The sequence below is a fragment of the Microcaecilia unicolor genome, chromosome 7 (genome assembly GCF_901765095.1).
Source record: "Microcaecilia unicolor chromosome 7, aMicUni1.1, whole genome shotgun sequence".
Classification (NCBI taxonomy): domain Eukaryota; kingdom Metazoa; phylum Chordata; class Amphibia; order Gymnophiona; family Siphonopidae; genus Microcaecilia; species Microcaecilia unicolor.
The window spans coordinates 32,307,734-32,333,182 of record NC_044037.1 but is presented as its reverse complement, the minus strand read 5'-3'; the positions used below and the strand labels follow the sequence as shown (position 1 = coordinate 32,333,182).

The 25,449-nt window shown below is 40.6% G+C and overlaps 1 protein-coding gene across 1 annotated transcript; it reads left to right on the top strand.

Annotated features, from left to right (window-relative positions):
• The first annotated feature begins 3,094 nt into the window (after window positions 1-3,094).
• On the top strand, window positions 3,095-13,088 carry VMA21 (vacuolar ATPase assembly factor VMA21). The gene is made up of 3 exons (XM_030209340.1): window positions 3,095-3,226; window positions 10,395-10,504; window positions 11,037-13,088. Exons 1-3 carry the CDS (start codon window positions 3,168-3,170, stop codon window positions 11,177-11,179), a joined length of 312 nt encoding a protein of 103 aa, XP_030065200.1. The 5' UTR covers window positions 3,095-3,167; the 3' UTR covers window positions 11,180-13,088.
• Window positions 13,089-25,449: the final 12,361 nt, after the last annotated feature.

The following is a 25,449-nucleotide window of genomic DNA, read 5'->3' as shown; positions in this document are numbered from 1 at the left end:
GTAGATAGGATTTCTAGGATACTAGGAATAATTCTAGATCCTTCACTGAGTATGGAACCTCATATTAAAATGTTAATTAAGATTGTTTTTAAAACTCAAGCAGCTACGTTTGGTCTGCCCTTGTTTTCATACAGACCACTTTAGAGTTTTGGTTCAGTTATTGACCCTTTCCCATCTGGATTACTGCAACTCCTTATATTTGGGCATTTCTTCTAAACGGACTTTGAAGTAGCAATTGATCTAGAACACTGCTGCTAAATTAATCTTTGGTAAGGCTAAGTTTGATCACGTGACACCTTTATTGCTCCAGTTATATTGACTGCCTGACAATGCTAGAATTGCTTTTAAAGTTTGCTGTTTGGTTTACAACATTTCAGCAGGAATCTTTCCAGAGTCCCGCTCTAATTTAGTTCAATTGATTGGTGCAACCAGGTATGGTCATAATAAAGACCGTTTAATTTTGGCCTTCTCATCTGTGAAAGATATTCTACTAAAGTCATTGTTTGATAAATCATTTTATTTTCTTTTGGGAAAATCTTGGAATTCTTTGCCATATTTGGCACATTTAAATGATGATTATGTTTTTGGAAAATTATTAAAGCTTATTGTTTTGCTGAACTTTTAAACTTGTGACTGTTATTTTAATTGTAATTTCTTGAAACTATGTTTTGGTTTTTGATTTGTTACCCGCATTGAACCTTTGTAGGGATTAGGCAGGATATAAGTGCATATATAGCATAGCATAACATAACATATACTAGACTTGGTGTTCTACAAAGTGGTCGACATCTTTGAATGCAAGGAGAGACAGACAGTCGGGAAAATGATCATGAACTCAAGATAACACCCCCATCATGGACAGATCATTTGCTAGTCACATTTTCTATAAAGGTCTACCTAAAGCAGATGGGCCCAACCAAAGTTTGGAAGGAAATCCAAAACATGAGAAATCTGACTGCTGATAACTTCCTAGAAGCCTTGTCCTACCCCTATATGGATGGAAAGATGACAACAGTGTCAAAAGAGGTTGATATCTGGAATGTATGCTTAGCGATTGCATTAGAAAAAACAGCCCTTCTAAAGAAGGCCTATGCTCAATGCACAAACATTCCTCATGGTTCTCTCCAGAGCTATGGATCCTTAAGCGTCAAGGATATCAACTTGAAAGAAAATGGGCAAACTTTCACCTAGATGAAGACAGGCTGAACTGTAAGAAACGCATGGCAATGTACCACCAAGCCTTAACAACAGCCAAAAAAGAATATTTCTCTCAACACATTGAACAAGCTGCAAATTCAAAAAGCACCTATTTAAACTGCAAACCCCACCACAGAACTAGCCTTTCCAATCACAACTAACCAGCATGCCACATACCTTCCCACAAAATTAAAGATATCCATCAGGACCTAAAATCCCTTTGAAGCTCTCACCAGCTAATGAGGAGAACACTCCCTCTCCCCCACCATGCATAGCCATCTGGGATTCAGTCAACCATGTCACAGAGGAAGCTCTTGAAAAAATCCTGAAAGGTCTATGGATGACAACCTGCCCTCTTGACCACTGCCCAACAAAGATAGTACAGCGAGTGAGCATAGGCCTCATTGAAAGGGTCAATAAAATTGTTAACTCCTCCCTTGTGGATTGGCAGCTGCCAACAACATTAAAAAGAGCTGTGGTGTGCCCCCTACTGAAAAAGCACTCCCTGGACCAATACAACCCCAAAAACTACTGACCAGTATCTAACCTTCCTTTCCTGGCAAACTTATAGAATAGACACTTTGCATTCAACTCTCAACAATTGGCTCAGTGGCGTTCCTAGGGGGGCTGACACCCAGGGCGGATTGCCGATGCGCCCCGCCCCTGGGTGCAGCGCGGACCCCCCCCCCCCCCCGGCGAAAGGACACCCCCAGCGAAGGAACCCCCCCGGTCAGAGAAGAAGCATGGAACAAACGGAGGACAGGCACGTGGCACCCCCCCAGCGGCGTGCACCCGGGGCGGACCGCACCCACCGCCCTCCCCCTAGGAACGCCACTGAATTGGCTAAATGAAAGTAACTTGCTAGTTCCATGTCCTCCACATTTAAGGCACTGCCTATCCAACTGGAACAGCTTTAGACTTGTTACAGATGGACCAGTGTGAGAAAGGTATAAATATATTGCTTTCCATTTACATAACTGGTAGAAAGGAACTCTTTAGGGATGAAAGTATAACTATACTTCTGTAGGCCCTCTCTAACAGAAATCACCATATTATAGCTTTGTAAAATCATTAACAAAAGGAACTCTGTTAGTTTAAAGCAATGTGTGCAAAGTGATAAAAGTGCTGAGACAGGAAGAGAGAGAGAAGAAAGGGGGATAAGAAGACCAAAGAGCTGAAATAACAATGTATCTAAGCATGAGATCATGAAGCTGTAAAACTATGGACAAAGGGGGAGGTGAAACATGCCATGGGCTAAACTATGCAAAGCTCTCACATAAAGATTTGAAGAAACAAAAATGCAAACCAAGCAGAACTAACAATGGATAGAGGCTCAGCTGTTTGGCAGATGGAAAATTTTCAGAGGACTGTCATATGATAATTAGCAATGATGTATGATGAGGGTTGGTAAATGTGATCAATATCCAATGAGAAACTTAGGGGCAGATACTTAATGTAACCAAAAACAAAGGGTATATAACCTGTAAACATTAAGGAAGGGTGTGCCTGTTGCTTCTAGAGGCACCCATTCTCTTGCAAGTGTGTATTTTGAAATAATAAATTAATTAAGACTTGTTTCACCAAATCTGGTTTCATAAGTTCTTTTTGTATAAGTTCTCAGGTTAGCTGGGGGCTATTTATAACACCTGGCATAGGCAGTACTGTACCAGTTATGTTTAATAATCTTTTACTGTTGTTTTCAATATCGTTTGCTTGCTATTGTTTTGGGTGTACTAAAACGGCGTCAAGCTCCGCCTACCGGCTTCAGCTCATACAATGGACCAGATAGGAACACCCCGTCTCCAGTTTTCTTCAACCTCCTTGATTATTTACACCCGCAATGTAATCCAGATCGAGGCTCGGAACGCATGGGGGGGCTGATTACGCTCTGCGAAATCGTTTGAGGCGGTCACATGACCAGCGACAGCAGCTGAGCTGAGCCTGAGAGGGGAAAGGAAAGGTATCCTGTCATGGAGGGACTGGGCAAAGAGACCCTAAACGCTGCTTTACCGGCACAGGACTTCCGAGCGTAAGAGTTTCTGTCCTACGATGCATCCCCTCCCCCGGATATTTCTGTCCTTGCACCCATTGAACGGCTGATCCTTCTCCCCTTTGCTCTCTCTGTCATTCTCGACCTCTTTACTTGAAGTCGAGGCCTGCAGAGTCTGGAAGGATCCGTGATTTTGGGGGTTGTCTTGTAGCCCATCAGCCCGCGTCATGGTGCTCGCAGAGCAGCAGAACGGTGTTTGTTGCTAGTTGTGGGGCATGAAAGGTGCGAGGGACGGCTGGGAAGGTCAAAGAGAGCTTACCCTTAGGAGGTTAACAGTGTGGGTGGGCTGAAACCATGTGTTCTGGCTCTCTGCAGTGTAGTTATTAAATTGAATAAATAATAAAGCCTGTTTCTGCTTGACTGTCTGCATTTATCGCCCCCCCCCCTCAAAAATACATTTTAATTTTGTTTTGCTATGGTTGAGTTGGGTGCCAAAGCGACTCAGGGTCAATGTGAATAATTCTCGGGCCTAGAAATTCAGATAATGAAATATAGTCGATTGTGACTGGGTTAATGCAATAGTGGGCGTCGTTTTAAAGAGCCTGCAAGTTCAGAATACTCAAATAAGTCAGGAGACAATTCTGTTCTGTAAGGCCTTCTTGGACTTCACAAACTGAAGTGCTTTTATGCTGTCTGGGGTTGGATGCACAAGATGAAGCTCTTTGGATAATTTTTCATAAACAAATGAATTGTAATACCAAGTGATTAAACATCTTGATTAAGATTAGATCATAGTTAAACATGTATTCCCCCCCTCCCCCCGGTCCCCTTAAATTCTGTGTAGTTTCACGTCATCACAGTAAACCTGACAAAAAGCTTCTTAGGATAAAATTGCTATTCTGCAGTGCCCTGTTTGGCATAAGTCTTAGGTGTGGAGCAGTACTTTTCATAAGACTGTTTTTGTTCACAGGTCACATACAGGGTTTACCGCTAGTAGCTTTATAAATAGTGATTCTTTGTGCTAAAGGCTGTTGGATTCAGTTACTGACTTGGATGAATTACAGCATACTGAATTCTCACTTGTATTTTTTGTGGACTCCAAGTCATTAAATAACGGTACCAGCCTGGGGTCAGCTAGGCTTTCATAATACGTGGCTTCTGCGTATTAAGTATTAATTAAATCAGCATTCTAAAATCCAGATGCTTATGCTTTCATAAGTTCAGAATTATTAATAACTAAAATCTTTTTCCATGAGTGATTTAGAATATACATTGGGGGTGCAGTGTTCTCGTTGTATTTTAGTTCTTTTTAAGATGGGGTGACCAGAACTGCACACACAACAATAAAAATCAGTTTTGTTTTCCACCCCTTTTCAAGTAATCCCTAACATTCTATTTGCTTTTTTTTAGCAGCCACAGCACATTGGGCTAAACATTTCAAGGTATTATCCACAGTGACTGCAAGATCTTTCTTGGGTGATGATTCCTAACTCAGAACTGAGCATCGTTTAAACTGTAGTTGGAATTATTTTTCCCTGTGTGTATTTGCTTTGCATTTGACCACATTCAATGTAATTTGCTATTTAGTATTTAGATGCCCAGTCTTAGTCTCCCAGGATACTTCTGCAAATTCTCCTAGTCCTCCGTACAGGTCCCTCTGTACAGACCCTTGGGCTGTCCACTTAGAGTACCTCTTTTCATTTGAATAACTGATCATTGATGTGGATATAGAAGAGCTCAGGGACGAAATCAGCCTTTTGAGAGGGTAAATAACCATTTCCTAACTACCCATTCCTTTCCATGAATTTTATAGGTATCCATCTTATCTCCTCTCAGCTGCTTTAGGCATAAGAACCTATCCTGCTTAGCCTGTCCTTACTGGAGAACCATTCCACACCCTTCATCATATTGGTCACCCTTCTTTGAACCTTTTCTATTTCCACTATACCTTTTTGAATAGTTAAGTTTGATTTGATGCTCATTTGCTTGCATGTGAAGCCTTTGCTTTGACATTAATTTGAGTCGTATGGTTAATAGGTTTGTATGGGCTTCCTCTGCTATCAGTCTAGGTAACTAAGAGGCTGATACAGAAAGCCACACTGTAGACTAGCCATGCACCAGTGGACCAGTGGTTGAGTGCGTGGCGTCTACTGTTAGAGTAAAGACAAAAAATTTAGATTTTGAGCCCACCAGGGACAGAAAGGACTTGTGTGTAATATATAAATTGCTATATCAAATTCATGATCCCCCCCCCCCCCCCCCCAGAGTAAAGAGAGAATATTCTGTGTCAATTGAGTAAACATGTACTAATCAGGGAAAGCCTGGTGGACACATGCACAAAGGTTCTGCAGTAAGGGTGCCTCTATTGTGGATGGTTCGAGGACGTTATAATGCCTTTATATCGCTCCATAGTGCGACTGCACCTCAAATATTGTGTTCAATTCTGTTCGCTGCATCTCAAAAAAGATATAGTAGAATTAGAAAAGGTACAGGGAAGGGCGACTTCCCTGTGAGGAAAGGCTGAAGCAGCTAGGTCTTTTCAGCTTGGAGAAAAGATGGCTGAGGGGCAGATATGATAGAGGTCTATAAAATGAGTGGAGTGGAACACGTGTACATGAATCGTTTGTTTACTATTTCCAAAAATACTAGGACTAGGGGGCGAGTTATAAAGCTACAAAGTAGTAAATTTAAAACAAATCAGAGAAAATGTTTCTTCACTCAACAAGTAATTAAACTCTGGAATTCGTTGCCAGGGAATGTGGTAAAGGTGGTTAGCTTAGCAGGGTTTAAAAAAGGTTTGGCCGGCTTCCTAAAGGAAAAGTCCATAGACCGTTATTAAAATGGACTTGGAGGAAATCCACTGCTTATTTCTTGGATAAGCAACATAAAATGTATTGAGCTTTTTTGGGATCGTGCCAGGTATTTGTGACCTGGATTGGCCACTGTTGGAAACAGGTTGCTGAGCTTGATGGACCTTTGGTCTGTCCTAGTGTGGCAATACTTATGTACTTATCCCAAATTGATGATTAGCATATGAAGAACACGTGTATGACATTTAACTTTGTTTAAAACAGCGTTATGTAGGTGTTTAATTTTTTTTATTTTCCCAATATGTGCATGGGAGAAATGTGCAGTTTTCCTGTGGTTTACTATATACTGTAGATACATTGGCTGTGAAAGGAGTAATAGTTTCAGACATGGCATGAGAAGAGAGCTTCTGCATCAATTCAGATTTATGTGGGTCTAAATTATTTTGCAACAAAATCGTAACATGTAGAGGCAAAATAGTTTAAAAGCACTTTTATTAGAACTCCCTTATTGGTTTCATTTCTATCCTTTCAGTTGTCTTCCAATATGAGGTCCTTATTCTGTTCACAGAAGGTGGAAATGGGAGTATTACAGGATGTAGAAGAGCCAGTAGGTTTTGTAGTAAGGTTACATCTTGCAGGCAGCACATCCTTGACCCCTCACTGCATTGGGAGTTTTGCTTCGCCACACCTCCCTAAATATTGTTGCAACCAGCTTCTTAGCCTAAAAAATAGAAATCCCAGTAGAATACAGATTGTATTTATTTATGGCCCTTCCATAATTTATATTGATTTCTTCACTAAATAGTCAAATCAGTTTACAAAATAAAAACAGTAGACAGAGTCTTGATGCCTTGCTTGGTTATTTGCACAAGCTGCTTAACGAGAACTATTTCTGCCAGATGTTGAAGATTTATTATTTCTTAATGTTATCAATAGAAATCAAACCAAATAAAACATGGAAAAGAAAATAAGATGATCCCTTTTTTATTGGACATAACTTAATACATTTCTTGATTAGCTTTCGAAGGTCGCCCTTCTTCCTCAGATCGGAAATAAGCAAATGTGCTAGCTGACAGTGTATATAAGTGAAAACATTCAAGCATTACTATGACAGTAAAATAGATACTATTGGAGATTCTACATGGAATGTTGCTACTATTGGAGATTCTACATGGAATGTTGCTATTCCACTATCAACATTCCATGTAGAAGGCTGCGCAGGCTTCTGTTTCTGTGAGTCTGACGTCCTGCACGTACGTGCAGGACGTCAGACTCACAGAAGCAGAAGCCTGCGCGGCCACATTGGTGATCTACAGGGGCCGACTTCTACATGGAATGTTGCTAGTGGAATAGCAACATTCCATGTAGAATCTATAGAAATCAAACCAAATAAAATATGGAAAAGAAAATAAGATGATACCTTTTTTATTGGACATAACTTAATACATTTCTTGATTAGCTTTCGAAGGTTGCCCTTCTTCGTCAGATCGGAAATAAGCAAATGTGCTAGCTGACAGTGTATATAAGTGAAAACATTCAAGCATTACTATGACAGTCTGACAGGGTGGGAGGATGGGGGTGGGTAGGAGGTATGCATGGGGACATCAAAGCATATCATTGATATTCTAACAGGATGGGTGTGGATAGGTGAGGGGAGGGTGATCAACAGAGACATACAGCTTTATGGTTTATAATGGGCTAGGAACCCCAGATCCTTGTTAAGTCCTTTCTGTTGGGTGTTAAAATATTCAATCATTCTGACTTCAAAGGTCTTACGTTTTTGTATGGTTTTAAAGTTACCTTTCAGTATTCTCACTTTAAAACCATACAAGAACGTAAGACCTTTGAAGTCAGAATGATTGAATATTTTAACACCCAACAGAAAGTACTTAACAAGGATCTGGGGTTCCTAGCCCATTATAAACCATAAAAGCTGTATTTCTCTGTTGATCACCCCACCCCTCACCTATCCACACCCATCCTGTTAGAATATCAATGATATGCTTTGATGTCCCCAGGCATACTGTACCTCCTACCCACCCCCATCCTCCCACCCTATCAGACTGTCATAGTAATGCTTGAATGTTTTCACTTATATACACTGTCAGCTAGCACATTTGCTTATTTCCGATCTGAGGAAGAAGGGCGACCTTCGAAAGCTAATCAAGAAATGTATTAAGTTGTGTCTAATAAAAAAGGTATCATCTTATTTTCTTTTCCATGTTTTATTTTGTTTGATTTCTATTGATAACCTTAAGAGTGGACTAACACGGCTACCACACTCCTTTTATTGCTTAATAAAATGTGTCATTCTGCATTATCCCCTTTCTGACAAGATTAGAAAACTCCATGGAGTACAGTTTCCAGAGGTATTCTTTCAGTGTTCATTTACTACTTTTCCAGTAAGTCTCTGTTCTGTCCCCTTCTGTGAGAGCTGGACAGGGTTTTGGTAAAACGAAATGATCATGACTGACATTTTGTCTTTTCAAAGTCAAATGGGCTGTGTCTTACCTGTTCAGTGGCTCTGATTTGGAGTAAATAAAGCCAGCAGGAATTCCTTGTGTAATAGGTAGAACCAGCTCTTGCTGGTATTAAATATCACAATACATGTTTTTTCTTTTGTTAGTTCATCATTTATTTATATAGATATATTTAGATATTTAGATTTGTAATACTGCTTTTACTGATACTCTTCATATCAAATTGATTTACAGACTAAAATAGAGTGAAAGGAAAGCCAATGATATGAGAGAAAAGGAATAAAGGGAGTCAAAAAGGTCATTACAGACAGTTTAAAGCCCGAGCATACACAGGTTGTCAAGACAAGATAAAATTAGCAGTAAAGGAAACACAAATGCTTTTTTCCTAAGTTGACAGAGGTATGATTTTAAAAACTTAACAAGGTCATTTCCTTATATGGCTATCTGCGTGGCACGTTCTCCCTTTATATCTGAGAATGATCTCTAGTCATTTTATTTTTTTGTAGAGAGCTGAAAACATATTTTATTCAAACATATTTGAGTGTTAGAAGATATAATCTTACTAATTAATAGTAAAAATACTTCCCAGTTATGTCTCCTCTCTTTATTGTAACTGTCTTGATCCATGATTAAATGGGAGTTGGCAGGGTATAAAACTCCAAGATGATAAATGCTGACTTCAGCTCCTAGTGGCAGGCGTGTTTCTCCCCTAGTTCTGCAAAGGCCTTGATGAAAAGATGGGTTTTTAGTGTGACCGTAAATTTTCCAAAGACCACTCAGAGGAGTAGAGATTTGCAGTGAGCATGTGTAATTTTAGTCATTCTGGAACTGGAAGCAGCGGTTCACAGCTGGTGCCTTAACCCTGTACGTTATTAAAGTAATGGAGAAGATACTGTCCTTTTAAAATGCAATTTAAATTTTTTTCACCCTAACCGCAATGTCTGAGATCCTGTAAGGAATAGGCAGGGCTTTTTTTTTTTGAGGGGGTACTTGGGGGTACTGAGTGCCGGCTCCTTTTCCATTGTCTTCTAAAATTGACCCATGGACCCCAAGTTTTAATGAAAGAGCTCAGGCTCTACACACCAATTCTGCCTTGTCATAGATTCTGTGACTGGTTGCAGGGTCCTGGCTATTGTGAGGTGGGTCCCTCAGTGATCACCCCACCCCTGAAAGATGGCCTGTTTGAGTACCGGCATCTTTTTTGGTAGAAAAAACACACTGGGAATAGGTAATAAATAAGGTGTTGCCTTATTTTCCATTTTCTATGGGCTAAATAGACTTGATTTTTTTTTTTTTGGAGGCTAAACCACCTTGCTAAGGACAGTATGTACAAAGGACAAAATATATAAGTAAAACCATAAAAGCATTCCAGAGACTCTTCTCAAGGGGAAAGGGGGGGGGGGGGGCAGGAATGGATGGAAAACAGAGGAAGAGATGAATTGCTAATCATTAAATTCTGCTGCTTTGTCACCACCTGATTTTTGTGTGATAGTAAATGCAGATCTTTTGAAGGCCTTCCTCATTAGTTGCAAAGTATCTTTAATTGAGTGTATGAGTTTCTGAATTTAAAATATCACCTTTATTTTCCATTTTTTTTAATGTGTGCACTAACACTGCTACCACATTTACTTTATTCAGAAGAATAGTGCGGATAGTTGGTCTCTAGAGTTCCAGCCTTTCTCGTGGCTGTGTTTGCCAATTATTTGCATGAGGTGATAGGCACTGAGGTTCATTGTTTCTAGGATTATGAGAAGAAGGGCTAAAGAGCAACTGAGGTGGGCGTTTGCTGGCTTAATTTGTAGTCATCTTATGCTAGTGAGACACATACCCTTTAAATGCTTTAGACCGTCACTGAATGTGTTTCAGGTCACAGTTGCTTTGAGCCCTGTTTTTAATGTGGTTGTCTTTTTGTTCTAGGTCCGACGGCTCGCTAGTATCCATTCTAAAGACGCTTCTCTTCTTCACAGCGCTAATGATCACGTTGCCCATCGGACTGTATTTTACAACAAAGGCTTACGTGTTTGAAGGTAATTCATCGCTAATGTAAGGGAATAGGGTCCAGCCACCAGTCCCGTTGCAGTCCTTCCTCTACCAGCACTCTCTCCTAGTTCTAAGGCCATATTAGTCATATGTTGCAGAATATAAACTGTTTGAAACTACGTTTATAGATGATATAGGGGTATTCAACTCCAAATGCACTGGCTTTATAATGCTCTCTCATTTTGGCCTTGTCTCATGCTGTCTTTCTCCTGCTGAGCTACTTAAGTAGTTCCAGGTTTCATAGATGCCCTGTAAGCTCAGCATGATGCATAGTTTCTCCGTTTTTATTCCATCATCGTTAAATATAAAGACCGTTTCCTCACGATGAGCATTTGACAGCTGCAGGTAGTACGTTATTTTAATTGGAAGTGGTCAGACCATGTTCTGTGTGGTTGGAAAATAGTTACATTAAGAGAGCAAACCAGTGCATGTAGTTGCAAGATTATGGAAAACATAGAATTGGTGCAGCTCCAGACTGTAGTCTATCAAAAGATGAATATGCAACAACTTATTTTGCAGGTACCTTTGGAATGTCCAACAGAGACAGCTATTTCTACGCTGCTATAGTGGCAGTGGTTGCAGTGCACGTGGTGTTGGCCATGTTTGTCTATGTAGCGTGGAATGAAGGATCTCGGCAGTGGCGTGAAGGCAAACAGGATTAACTTGGATATCTGGATTCAGATTTTACACAGGTGGCAATGTAGCTCGTGAAGGTTATCTACTGCTCCTATGGAAGAAACTGCATATTTCACCAGGAAGGGTAATTTTTTGAACTGGGCAGTACTGTGTCAGTTTTGATCTTTGCAGCTCAAGTCTGTTAGCGTGCGTAGTAAAACATCGTTTTGTCATGAGATTTGTTTCCAGTTGCACCTTCACTTGTGAGTTACCTACTTTAAGCTGCAGAGAAACTAAGATTTGTTTTTTTTTATGGTCAGTTTTTCTGATAATTCATAATGATTTTGAAAAAGAAATATTTTTTTTTTCCTGGAACGCTTGTTATGCTTTAAAGCCTTACTAAAGAAGACCTGAAATTACAGTAATTGACACTCAAGCAAAGGCAAGAAACTGTGCAAACACACACACATCCATGCGGAAACTGGCCAGAAGATCTTTGAAGTGATCAACATCCTGGTCCAAGAGGAATCACTCCTAAGATTCTAGTAGAGGGTCTCAAGGTTCAGATCCAGTAGAACAAATGTTTATACTGAGATGCTGTAAATCTGAACTGTGCAGTTAGCAGGCCTTCAGTTACCTTCATTCAAGAACTCTACCAGAATTTAGTTGCCATGCAGGATCAATACTTCTCTTCCCTGTCCAGTACACAACATCCCCAGCAGTCCTCAATCCCTCCTCTATTTTCCCTCTTGCTCCTCGGTCCTTTAGCAGTCTTATCTCCTGCATTTCTGTTATTTTCTCACCCTCCTGCCTCACTTGATATTTATGCAGCTCTTGCTTCCTCCTTGTGATCTTTCATTTGCCCTCAGAGCTTTATCAGGGCTAAAACTGTTCCCCTGGACCCTCAATCAGGCTGAAGATGCAGCTATCATCTCACAAGCTCTGTCCAACCCCACTCTCCGGAGTAAAACTTAATTTGTTTTGGGTAAAAAAAAACAAATGGTTATATCCTCGGTGCCCTCTAGTGGACAGATGTAGGGCTCATGATTGCACAGTTAAAGAACCCCTGTTGCAGTTCCCAGTCAGAGAATGTTGCTGCAGTGGCTGAATTAAAGTAAAATGGATGAGAGTATAACATAAGGAGTTAAAAAGTATATCCTTGAGAAATTGTGATGCTGGATCCAGACCCCAGTTCTGATTGAGCTTGAAGTATAAAAGGAGCAGGAGAAAAGTTCTGGACCCCAAAACATGGAGAAGTAAATACAATTATATGCATATGTAATTGATTTATTTTCCTATAAATATGTGCACTTAAGGTCACTAGTGTTAAACTTGTGTTTTTTTTTACCATTCCAATAAACCAGCCTTGCCCTGGAGTTCTAACACTATTTGTATATATTTGTAAATACTGAGTACCCTTTTCAATGTTTCTTTTCCTGTTTGATCATGCATTAGAAGAGCTGCCAGGTGGACTTTACTCAAAGAAATAACGCTCCCAAGTGCATTTGTGCTAATTTTAGTGACTTTTCCCTGAGCCCCCCCCCTAAAAAAAACAAACAAACAAACCCCAAAATAAATGAAGTCAATTTTTTTTCATAGTTCACGAAGGGACTCAGCAGAGCTGAAATGTTCTTAAATGTGATGACCTTGTTCAGTGGGGAGAACTTCTGTTCAGGTGTGTCATAGGAAGAAATAAAATGAGAAGGCATTTGGGATGATCAAAGTCCCTCCTGTGCGTTTGAGTTGGTCGCTAAGAGGAAGGTATGATAATAGTCCTTTACATATAGATTGCAGCTGTAAACAATCTTTTGTAAATTATTATAATTTAAAAACAGTTTGGGCTTTTTTGGCTGTTTATTTACCTCCTTGTTTTCAGTCTTTTATGCATTTTTTTTGTACCTCATCCATAAGATATAAACGTAATCATGTCTGATTAAACAAGTCTGTGTTAGATTATTGGACAGGTGTAGTGTATACTTTAGACACAGAAAGGCATCTGGCCCTAGTAGGCTACTAAATGAAATTCTCACAGAAAGATACAGAACCAAGAAGCATTAGTGCAATATTAAGCTGATTGTATTTGGGCCATTTCTTTAAGAAAACAAAAAGGTCAGTAATTACACAGTCTGCAAACACAGGGATATCAGTAACTCAAACAATTATAGAGGGGTAACTCTTAAAATGACCAATGCAATGTGTCTGCACAGAAGTGAAAGTGGATTCCTCCCGTGGTACCTAAACCATTGGCTGCTCAGTTTTGTCAGAAACTGTAAACAAAACTGTTCCCTCCCCCATACGTGACCAACAAAGCTCCCATCCTGAACCCACCCAGCGGCAACCCCCTCCCATCACTCCCCCACCCCATATCCTGCCAATGCTTTCTGCAGCAGTCTCAGAATCTGATGCATCAGGGGTTTGTTCCTACTACTACTACTAATAGCATTTGTATAGCGCTACCAGACGCACGCAGCGCTGAACACTTGACATGGAGAGACTGTCCCTGCTCAAAGAGCTTACAATCTAGGTAGAACAGATAGACAAGACATAGAACGGGCAAGGGAATTAATGGGTAAAGAGGAGGAGGGCAAATGAGTAGTGGTTAGGAGCCAAAGGCAGTAGTGAAAAGGTGGGCTTTCAGCATAGATTTTAAAAACAGGAAGAGATGGGTTCGGGAAGACGGTTCCAGGCATAAGGTGCTGCGAGACAAAAGGAACAAAGTCTGGAGTTAGCGGTGGAGGAGAAGGGGGTCGACAAGAGAGATTTGTTCAGAGAGCGGAGTTCACGGGGAGGAATGTGGGGAGGACACTCAACCATCAGAGCTTCTAGGGGAGGGCCTAAAGATGGTCGGATGGGTTTGGGGGGGAGTAGGTTTTTGGTTTCAGACATAATGGGCTGAAACCAAAGTTTGGTCTGCTTTTATTCTTTGGCATTCTGACTTCTGCTTTAAATTACTGCAAAGTGGATTTGAGGGGAAAGTTTATGCTTTAATTAAGAGAGAGAAGTTATCAATATGGTTTACTGTTAAGATGTGCTATTTTACTGTTAACCTAGTTAACAGTAACTAGGTCTCATTGCTCGAGTTAGTGGTAACGTATAACAGTTCTTAAACAGCAGCCAAAGTTGAACTACACATCTTCATCTGTGTTTGAACATGCAGACATCTTCAGCTGCTATCAGGTAGTGAAAGAGAGGTAATCTGAGCCCTGCTCTCTTCAGTGTCTACATCTATGATCATAGGAGCCAACGTTTCAAAATTATTGGGGGTACAAAGCCCAATGGAAATAACCCCTCCCTGTACACATACAAAAATCTCCTCAATATTGGGGGTGCTCAAGCACCCTCAGAGCCAGCTCATATGTCTATGATCACTATACACTACTGGAGAAATCCTCAGCCTTATTGTATTAATTACTACTACTACTATTTAGCATTTCTATAGCGCTACAAAGCGTACGCAGCGCTGCACAAACATAGAAGAAAGACAGTCCCTGCTCAAAGAGCTTACAATCTAGTAGACAAAAAATAAAGCAAACAAATCAATGTGTAGAGGAAAGAGGAGAGGAGGGTAGGTGGAGGCGAGTGGATACAAGTGGTTACGAGTCAAAAGCAATGTTAAAGAGATGGGCTTTCAAAGATGGTCAAGGATAGGGCAAGACGTAGGGGCTCAGGAAGTCTATTCCAGGCATAGGGAGCAGCAAGACAGAAGGAGCGAAGTCTGGAGTTGGCAGTAGCGGAGAAGGGAACAGATAAGAAGGATTTATCCAGGGAACGGAGTGCACGGGAAGGATGAGTGTGGAGAGATACTGGGGAGCAGCAGAGTGAGTACATTTATAGGTTAGTAGAAGAAGTTTGAACAGGATGCAAAAACGGATAGGGAGCCAGTGAAGCGACTTGAGGAGAGGGGTAGTATGAGTAAAGCGACCCTGGCGGAAGACGAGATGGGCAGCAGAGTTTTGAACCGACTGGAGAGGGGAGAGGTGACTAAGTGGGAAGCCAGCAAGAAGCAGATTGCAGTAGTCCAAACGAGAGGTGACAAGGGTATGGATGAGGGTTTTGGTAGAGTGCTCAGAAAGAAAGGGGCGGGTTTTACGGATGTTGTAAAGAAAGAAACGACAGGTCTTGGCGATCTGCTGGATATGAGCAGAGAAGGAGAGAGAAGAGTCAAAGACAACCCCAAGGTTCCGAGCTGAATTAATGCATGTTGTTACTCTCTATTGCATGTGAGTAGTAAAATAATTTTATTCACTGTAGTGGGGCCTGTAGTAAAGAACACACTTCAAAGCTGTAAGTTAGTAAGTCTAGACCTAAGTGACTTGGAAATCAAATGCCTCCACTCTGCAGATTATCAGCTTGTTCCACCCCTTATCACAGATGTGATCGAAATATGTTAGAAACCTACTGCAGTTCCTGGGCCCTCCAAGTAAAGCTGGAGCAGACTAAAAAAATCTTCAACCCAATTTCAAATTCTTTTCAAATAAACAAGATATAGAGCATACTTCAGAAACCATGGATCTTGGCCAGTATGCTTTGGAGACTTAAATTTGGCTGTAAAGGCACTGCACAAAAAAAAGCTGTAAGAACCCTGAAGCACGTGGCCCAATATAACCCCTCGGTAAAATGATTTAGATGATTTGATAGTTTAATCAATATTTGATATGTTGCCCATTCAAAAGTTTTTACTGAGCAGTTTACAATAACAGACTAATTCAAGCAACCCTATAGTGTGAAAATGAAAAGGTGTGTGTGTGTGTGTGTGTGTGGGGGGGGGGGGTCTGTTTTTAACCTAAAGCAGTGGTTCTCAAACCTGGTCCTGGAGACACCCCAGCCAGTCAGGTTTTAAGGATACCCACAATGAATATTCATGAGAGAGATTTGCATACACTGCCTCCATGGCACGCAAATCTATCTTATGAATATTCATTGTGGATACAGTGAAAACCTGAGTGGCTGAGATGCCTCCAGGACTGGGTTTGGGAACTACAGCTCTAAAGCATATAGAATGTGAAAGAACCCTAGCAGAAATCCTACATCTCTTGTTCTGCAAACAGGTCCTGTGTGTCTACAGAAACACATTTAATAATGGGGATAGAGGAGAATTAAGACACTCCCTTATTACTCACCCTACAGACAAGAATGTTTAGCGTTTCTCTCCAGCAGCACTAATTTCTACTACTACCACATAGTCTTTGATTTAACACAAGGGAGCAAAGGGCTCATGGAATTCTTTCTGAAGCCCCCCCATCCACCCCCACACGTGCATGTGTGCGCACACGCATGCCTGTGTATTTGTGTTTTTTGGTGTTGGTCTCGGAGTGTTTGTGTGGGTCTAAGCTGGAGGAGAAAGGAGTGAACTTGTGTCAAAATGTTCTTTTGCTTTGTAAAGGACAATAAATCAAAATACAAGTATGATTACTATATTTAACTGTCAGATTTTAAAGGATGAATTTTACACAGGTTACCACTGTCCTATAGGTATTTCTGTTCTTCATTAGCCCTAAGTGGCAATATACATAGCAGCTGTTTTGAAAGCTATGTGGTCAGGTCATTTGCTGTCACCATTTAGCAACCATTACAAAAGTTGTATAGTTCAGTTAGTAGGTTTCCTGGTAGAACTTACAACAGTGAAAATGAAAAAAAAAATCTGACTTATTAGTGCAGCAGGAATGGGGTGTGGCAGTCGGGCAGAATGTGGTAAGGAATGCATGTAGAGAGCAGAAGAAGGAAAACAAATCTTCCACACAAGTAGCAGCAAGCAAAAACAAGAGTGGAAGTCGCCAAAGAACACAAGTTCCTAAGACAACCAATAAAAGAGTCCAATGGTGTTTATTCTTCAAATGCAACAGTCAAAAACAAATCCTTCAAATCTGTATGCGCACTTGAAGGATATGGGTTTGTTTTTTTTTAATCTGTTGCATGTGAAGAATATAAGAGGGAGGAAGTGGGAGAAGGACCATGGACTGCAGAGACCAGAAGGACAATCGTATGTTTAAGTAGATTTATTGATCAAAGACTCGACACAACGCCCAAAGACCTGCTTCTGGAGTCTAAAAGCAAATATATTCAGTGATTAAATAAACAATAGACTAATACAATAATATGACTACAAGAAGATAATTAAAAACAAGGTACAAAAATAAATATAAAAATCAATTAAATTTATGAAAAGATAAATGAATACATCAATGAAAACTGATAAATACTAGGGCTTAAAAAATTATTATATACATATATTTATTTATAGCATTTATATCCAACATTTTCCCACCCAAGGGCAGGCCCAATGTGCCTTATATAGGTTGGCGGTGGTATAATTAATTGGAAAACAAGATATAGAGACATACTGAACTTATGAATAATATGTCTGCTTGTGAAATACATAAAAATTAAAAAGTGTGTCTATGGGTTACACCTGTGGGTTGTATAATCAGTTGGAAAACAGGACAAAGATACGTACTGACCTTATAAATGATTAGATCTCAAAGATCTTCAGAAGTGAAGCACTTCATAATAAATCGGGTAACATGATCTATAAGATACCCATGATAACGATCTCAATGCATTTGCAACAAAAGACCAAGCAAATGAACAAGCAAGGGCATATGTTGTGCATATATCTATCTATCTATCTATCTATCTATCTATCTATCTATCTATCTATCTATCTAAAACAACAGGTGTACATAGAATGAATTCCATTAATAGGAAAAAAAAGTTTTGTATGCAGATGAATGTACTTACATTGGAAGAGATGATATAACTCAGAAAAGTGACTAAAAAAAGAAATTAACTATAAAATGCCAAGAAAATATTACTCAAAAGAAAATGTATAGTACCTCTAATATATTGATCTCAAAAAATCTTTTGATGTATAGAACTAGATGGTAAATAATAAAACAGTCAATAAAAAAACAGTAAAAAAAAACTAACAAAAATCTAACAATAAAAACTAACACAAAACCTTATCCTGTAAGCGTATTTGTATATCAAGTACACAAGTGTGTGCTGGTACTGAAAACATCAAGACGTGACGTACTGAAAAAATACTAGGAATCCCATTTACTAAGGCATGTTAGCGTTTTTAACGTGTCTACAATTAGTGCGCACTAACCGTGTAGGTGCCTATAAGGATATTGTAGGTACGTACATGGTTGACACTCGTTAAAGATGCTAACGCACCTATAACGCGGCTTAGTAACCAGGGCCCTAAAGAAAAAAAAAGGAGAGAAAAGAAATAATAATCGACACTTGCTCCATGTTGAAGTGTTATTTAAAATATCTACCAACAAGGGCGAGGAGAAAAAGAAAAAAAGTGAACGCCATAATCGTATCGATCAATTATGAATGAACTAAATGGCGTGTACCTCCAAAGTCTCTTGTGTATACATCATCGTTAGGAACTATGCAAGCAGTGCTAGTTATACCATGTCAAAGTTTAAAAATACTGAATAACATGTTAAAAAAATGCTAAAAACGGTCAAAAAAATATATGTACTGAAACCGTGCCAACAAAAGCGCTCCAAAAAACAATAACAATGTACTCATAGTTCTAACGCTGTCACCTTCTGCAGCGACTAGCACACATTTTATACACGTTATTAAGTGGCCTTTTTACTAAGCCACGTAAGCATCTACGTGCGCCAAAATGGAGTTACCGCATGGCTCGTGCGGTGATTTCATTTTTGGTGTGCGCCCCCCCAAAATTTATTTTTGGACGTGTGCCAAGTGGCATTTGACGCACGTAGGTCATTACCGCCCGGTTACCACGTGAACCTTTACTGGTAGGTCAATGGGCATGTGGCAATCTTGGTTTTGCCGCACGTCCATTTTTGGCAAAAATAAAAAAGGCATTTTTTGCAGGCGCGCTGAAAAATGGATCGGTGTGCACCCAAAACTCGCACCTACACTAGCGCAAGCCATTTTCAGCGCACTTTAGTAAAAGGACCCCTCAGTATTTTTAACCCTGAGTTCCCTAGTTCTTAGCCATTAGCTCCAACCATTAGGTTACTCCTCCCAATCAGGTGTTACTTGGGGATTAAGGTGCTCAGAGATCTAAAGACCTTAAAATGCTTAAATGGGCTCCACATTATGCAGAAAATTGCAGATTTGTTGGTGAAATGGCACCCTTTCCATCTGGTTGGGTGGGGACAGGTGGAAACTATCAACACTGCCCCCGAATAAATTATATCCTAAGTATGTTGCCATTAATTATGGAGAAAAGATTCTATCAGCAGGTTGATAATTTGCTATGAAAGTTTCTGTGGGGGAGGAAAATGCTTAGAATTGTGCTACATACCATTAAGAATTTGTAATGAGGATGGAGAGGTATACTCCCCAATTTTTACCACTCCCACTTAGCCTTTAGATGAAGTAGGGAGCAGCATGGGTATTGGAGAGGTTGCTAGAGGGAATACAGCTGACCTAGCTTATCTTGCTTGTTAAGGTCCCTTCCCATGTACAGCATCGTAGGAATGAGCCTGCATTGTTGCCTGTGGTCACTTTTGCATACTGAGGTGACCTAAAAGGCACTGCGATACTTAGATTTACTGCAACAGATTAAGAAGGCTGATAGTGAACCCCCTATCTGGTACTACCCAAATATCCACAATAAAATCATGGTTATATATGTAACTTGGGTTTCACTCGTGCGCTGGCTCTGGTGCCAGGCCACAAACAAAACCGTACATGCAGTTCCTTTCTCTCAAGCCACTCTTACCATACTCATCAGTTCCAGTTCATTTGCAGTCGAGCTTGGCAATGGGTCAGTGGTCCAGTATAGTGGATTGGGAGAGAATCTTACGCTGTTCCTAGCTTCTACTCAGCTCTGCAGTCCAGAAACCACAAAGTACTCTGAGAACTGTATAGAAATTTTAATTTTATTGGAGGAGTATGGTAGCCGTGTTAGTCCACTCTTAAGGTTATCAATAGAAATCAAACCAAATAAAACATGGAAAAGAAAATAAGATGATACCTTTTTTATTGGACATAACTTAATACATTTCTTGATTAGCTTTCGAAGGTTGCCCTTCTTCATCAGATCGGAAATAAGCAAATGTGGTAGCTGACAGTGTATATAAGTGAAAACATTCAAGCATTACTATGACAGGGTGGGAGGAGGGGGTGGGTAGGAAGTATGCATGGAGAAAAATACTGCAACAGGCAGCACCTGCAGATCTAAATTAAACCAAAAATGCCTAATTCAATTTCTTGCTCTGAGCGCTCCCATACCACTCGGGTTATTTACAGGGCACTCTTGAGCTTGGGGCTATGTACATATATAGAAGGCTCCTGTCCATGCCTATCCTGTAAAGAGATTTTATTTCCAAAGGCTGCACTCCTCCTCACAGTATAATTTCTCTACATTGGGCTCAGACCCCCTTAGTCTGACCCTCCTCCAGCGGCGACCCTGCTCTGGATCCACCCTGGTCCTGGAACGAGCGCACTCTAGCTCCAGTCCCCTGCTCCCGGGCTGGGCCTTCCTCTACCCACCCGTAGCACACACTCCACTCCTGGTTGCCACTTTCCACAACCGGCCTCTTATAGCCAAAGGATCTCTCTGCTTTCCAGGACTCCTCTCCTTCAGGTCTATGGCAGGGGATGTGCAGGGAACAAAAACCTGTAGGCAACCAAAGACCCTCTCTCCTTCCTCCTTATCTCCTTCCAATCTCCTCCCCTGTTGCTCTTCAGCCCCAGGACACTAATTCTCTGCATTTTATTTCAAAATGACTCCCCTTGGGCTGGGCTTCCTCCCACCCAGGGACCTCCCAGTGACTCTCTCCAGGGAACTTACTCTGCTTATAATCCCCAACCTAACAGGGGATTACATATAGTTTCTACTATTTTGTGCATTCGCCCCTGGAATCCTTTGTAAAAATTGGCATTACTAACACCACCCTTCAATCTTTAGGATTATCTGAGATAAACTGCAGTACTTCACTTCAGATCACCCAAGATTCCTGGTGGTGCAAATGGGCCTCCAGGCCATCCACCCTCCTTCCTTGACCCACCCCAACCAACACTAAAATTGGTTGGCAGAACAGAAGCCTATTTACTCCTGTCTCCTGTAGGGGGTCAAGTACCACCATTTTGGAAGATGCTGATGTGAAGAGAGGGACACCGCTGGATTCCTCACTGGACAAGGTAAGTATAATTGATCCCGGGCCAATCCTCACTCAACACACTGGCAGGAAGACATTCTACTTGTGATGAGTAGAGAGGTGTGGTAGCTGTGTTAGTCCACTCTTGAAGGTTATCAATAGAAATCAAACAAAATAAAACATGGAAAAGAAAATAAGATGATACCTTTTTATTGGACATAACTTAATACATTGCTTGATTAGCTTTTGAAGGTTGCCCTTCTTCGTCAGATCGGAAATAAGCAAATGTGGTAGCAGATAGTATATATAAGAAAAACATCAAAGCATTACTTTGACAGTCTGACAGAGTGGGAGGATGGGGGCAAATCACTGCATATTATTACAGTTGTATGTGCTGGTTTTTCTGAAAGCTCACAGTTTTTACCACCAGTGTCATTCATATGCCATCAGTTTACCGAAATGGAAGAAAAAGGATTTTTTAGTGCATGAAAATTTAGCAGAGCAATCTCATTCTAAGGCCCAACTTACTGCATCAAGTCCCAAATGCAGACAGTGTACAGGGGTGTGAAGATTTTCGCAAGGCACTGTATCTAAGCTTTTGCCTTTCTAGGAACTGATAAGTTTTTAAAAGTATTTTCTGTTAGGATTGTGTGTGTGTGTGTGTGTGGGAGGGGGGGGGGGGGCAGTTAGGCTTAGTCAATCTAGCCCCTAAACAGAAACTGATAGCTAATTGTGCCATCTGCTCTGATTGGCATGAGAAACCTTTGGTGTTTTATAATGTAAATTTATAGAAAAGTTAGTGAAAGGTGCTGGATTGGCTGGAAATTAAAAAGCTATACTGGGAAATTGTCCATTTATCCCAATATAGCACTTCAGGTTTCCCTACTGTGGTGTCCTTTCAAAGTACTTTTAACTCTGATCTGGAGAACTCGCAACAGGACTGACTGTAATTTATTCTCCATGCCATCACCTGTATAATTGGTGCCAGTTGAGTCAGTGACAAAGCATAAGGGTGGTATATTTTTTTAAGTCCAGTTCTCCATATTACTGTCTTTCACCATCAATGCATAGAGGCCCCTTAAACAGGCTTCAGATGACAGATAGTGAATTTGGTCACTACCTCAGTGAGATTTGACCCAGTAACGCTGAGATAAAAGTCTGGATAAACATGATCCAATCTTCTGTTCCATCTAGTATGCCCACAGGGTTTGCCACTTTTGTCAAACATAATGAAATATATGTTTTGCACTGTTGAGTGCCTTTCATATATCTGTCATTCTCCACAGTAGTGTCCTAATTAAAAAGCCCACAATCCTGTTTAAGGCTGGATTTATCAAAGGCTTTTCTCTAGGCAGAACAAGAGAGACTGATAAATGACCTCAGATCTACTAATTAGAAGTCAAAACAGGTTCAGAAAACTTTTAATCAAATCAAAGTAACAACAAAAAGAAGGCACCCGATCTTACCTGTAATTTTTAATTACTCAAAAAAGATTCAAACCAATGAGCACAGTACCTACAACACCATATGCCCTCAATCTCTATAATAAAATACCATAATTCACTGGATCAAAGGCAACTGGAAGAGTGATAAAGACCTTGTCTGAAAAAATCCAAAGTAGAAATCAATCGGAATTCCATACTTTGAACTCTACAAGAGTCCATACTGATAAGGATCCAAACATTTTGCTGTCTCAATATAACTTTCCAACTGTTTTAGAACCACTTTCTCCAAATTTTGTACCATCATAGGCAAAGAAGACAGGTCTAAAATTATTCAAAATAGATGAATCCAAAAAAACTTTCTTCAAAAGAGGCCTAACAGTCACGTTCCCTGTATTCAAATACACGTTTAATACAGTTGAGATAACTCTTCCCAAACTTCCAACTGTGGCCTTAAGCACCAGCAGAGAACATTTATCCCCTGAGGAATTAGTTGGTCTAAGATTTTTAACAATAGACCAAACTTCAGATTCTGTAGATGTTTCAAAACTGGACCAACTACAGTCCTCTGAGGTTAAACAACATTCCTCAGCTAAATCAGAATTAAATGTTATGGCTAACTTCTCAACTTTCCCCAGAAAAAAAACTCACAAAACAATCTGGAGTAATAGAACCACCACCAACATTCACATTTGCTTCTCACGTTAATGATCTAACAACACTAAGGAGAAGGGCGACGAAAATGATAAAGGGGATGGGACTACTTCCCTATGAGGAAAGGCTGAAGCATCTAGGGCTCTTCAGCTTGGAGAAAAGACAGCTGAGGGAAGATATGATAGAGGTCTATAAAATAATGAGTGGAGTGGAACAGGTAGATGTAAATCATTTGTTTATTTTTTCCAAAAATACTAGGACTAGGGGGCATGTGATGAAGTTCCAAAGTAGTAAATTTAATACGAATCAGAGAAATTTTTCTTCACTCAACGTGTAATTAAACTCTGGAATTCGTTGCCAGAGAATGTGGTAAAGGCGATTAACATAGCGGGGTTTAAAAAGGGTATGGACAGCTTCCTAAAGGAAAAGTCCATAGACCATTATTAAATTGACTTGAGGAAAATCCACTGCTTATTTCTGGGATAAGCAACATAAAATGTATTGAACTTTTTTGGGATCTTGCCAGGTATTTGTGACCTGGTTTGGCCACTGTTGGAAACAGGATGATGGGCTTGATGGACCTTTGGTCTGTCCCAGTGTGGCAATACTTATGTACTTAAATAGTTCTTTAGATCTATTAAGTTCCCCTCTAATTTTCTCCTGCAAATAAATGTGTCTAGCTTGGGTCATGGGCTGTCTATATTCCTCCAATTTCACTTGCAACAGCTGTTTAATATCCTCACTTCTAGACTTTCTCCATTTTCTTTCCACCCATTTAATCTCTCTTCTCATATTCCTATGTATTTCACTTCTCCAACCATCCAGCTTATCTGTCAAGGTCTTGACGACATCACTGAATCATCATTAAGATGCACAGGGCTTCTCTTTCTCTTTTCAGGCGTCGCTTTCAGATGAATGGCAGCAAGGTTTGGACCTGGGACCATGTTTTATGACCTGAGACTTTGCTTTCTCTGCAAAGGCACTGTTTGACATGTTTTGACATGACTACTGCAACCTACTCCTCACTGGCTTCCCACTTAGCCATTTATCCCCCCTTCAGTCCGTTCAGAACTCGGCTGCACGTCTTATCTTCCACCTGGACCGATATACTCGTATCACCCCTCTCCTCAAGTCACTTCACTGGCTTTCAATCAGGTACTTCATACAGTTCAAGCTTCTCCTACTAACCTACAAATGCACTCATCTGCAGCCCCTCCTTACCTATCTACCCTCATCTCCCCTTACGTTCCTACCCGTAACCTCCGCTCTCAAGAAAAATCCCTCCTTTCAGTACCCTTCTCCACCACCGCCAACTCCAGGCTCCGCCCTTTCTGCCTCACCTCACCCCATGCTTGGAATAAACTCCCTGAGCCCATACGCCAGGCCCCCTCCCTGCCCATCTTCAAATCCTTGCTCAAAGCCCACCTCTTCAGTGTCGCCTTCGGCACCTAACCACCATACCTCTATTCAGGAAATCTAGACTGCCCCAACTTGACATTTCGTCCTTTAGATTGTAAGCTCCTTCGAGCAGGGACTGGCCTTCTTTGTTAAACTGTACAGCGCTGCATAACCCTAGTAGCGCTCTAGAAATGTTAAGTAGTAGTAGTAGTAGTATGAGACCCTGCTTTCTCTGGGATTTTCCCATTATCTGACTTTTTAGTTATCTGACAATAGGTCAGTTCTATTTAGATTGGATAATCAAGACTCTACTCTGTTGTTTAACTGGTAGTGGTCAGTAGGATGCTCTACCTTCTATGGTTGCTTTTACTCATGAGATCAGATTAAGCTTCATCTGTATTCCTCCCAACCAATAAATGTGAATTGCATAATTTAAAAAAAAGAAATCGTAATTGCTTGATTCAGAAGCCCTATGTGTGTGGATAACAAAAAGACTGCAAAATTCATACCTAAATACAATGGAGCTTGTCTATTGTTAGACATGTTACAAAAGGTGGCCAACAGTGACATGGGGGTCCCTAGTTTGATTCCCAGAATAGATCTTTATCACCATCCCCACTGTTTATCAGCGGAATGTGCTGCAAAAGCAATCTTCATAGTCCCCGAGGGGAGGGAGTAATTACCTGATTTATAAGGTTTGTGGAAAGGCCCTGCTGCATGACTCCCAGC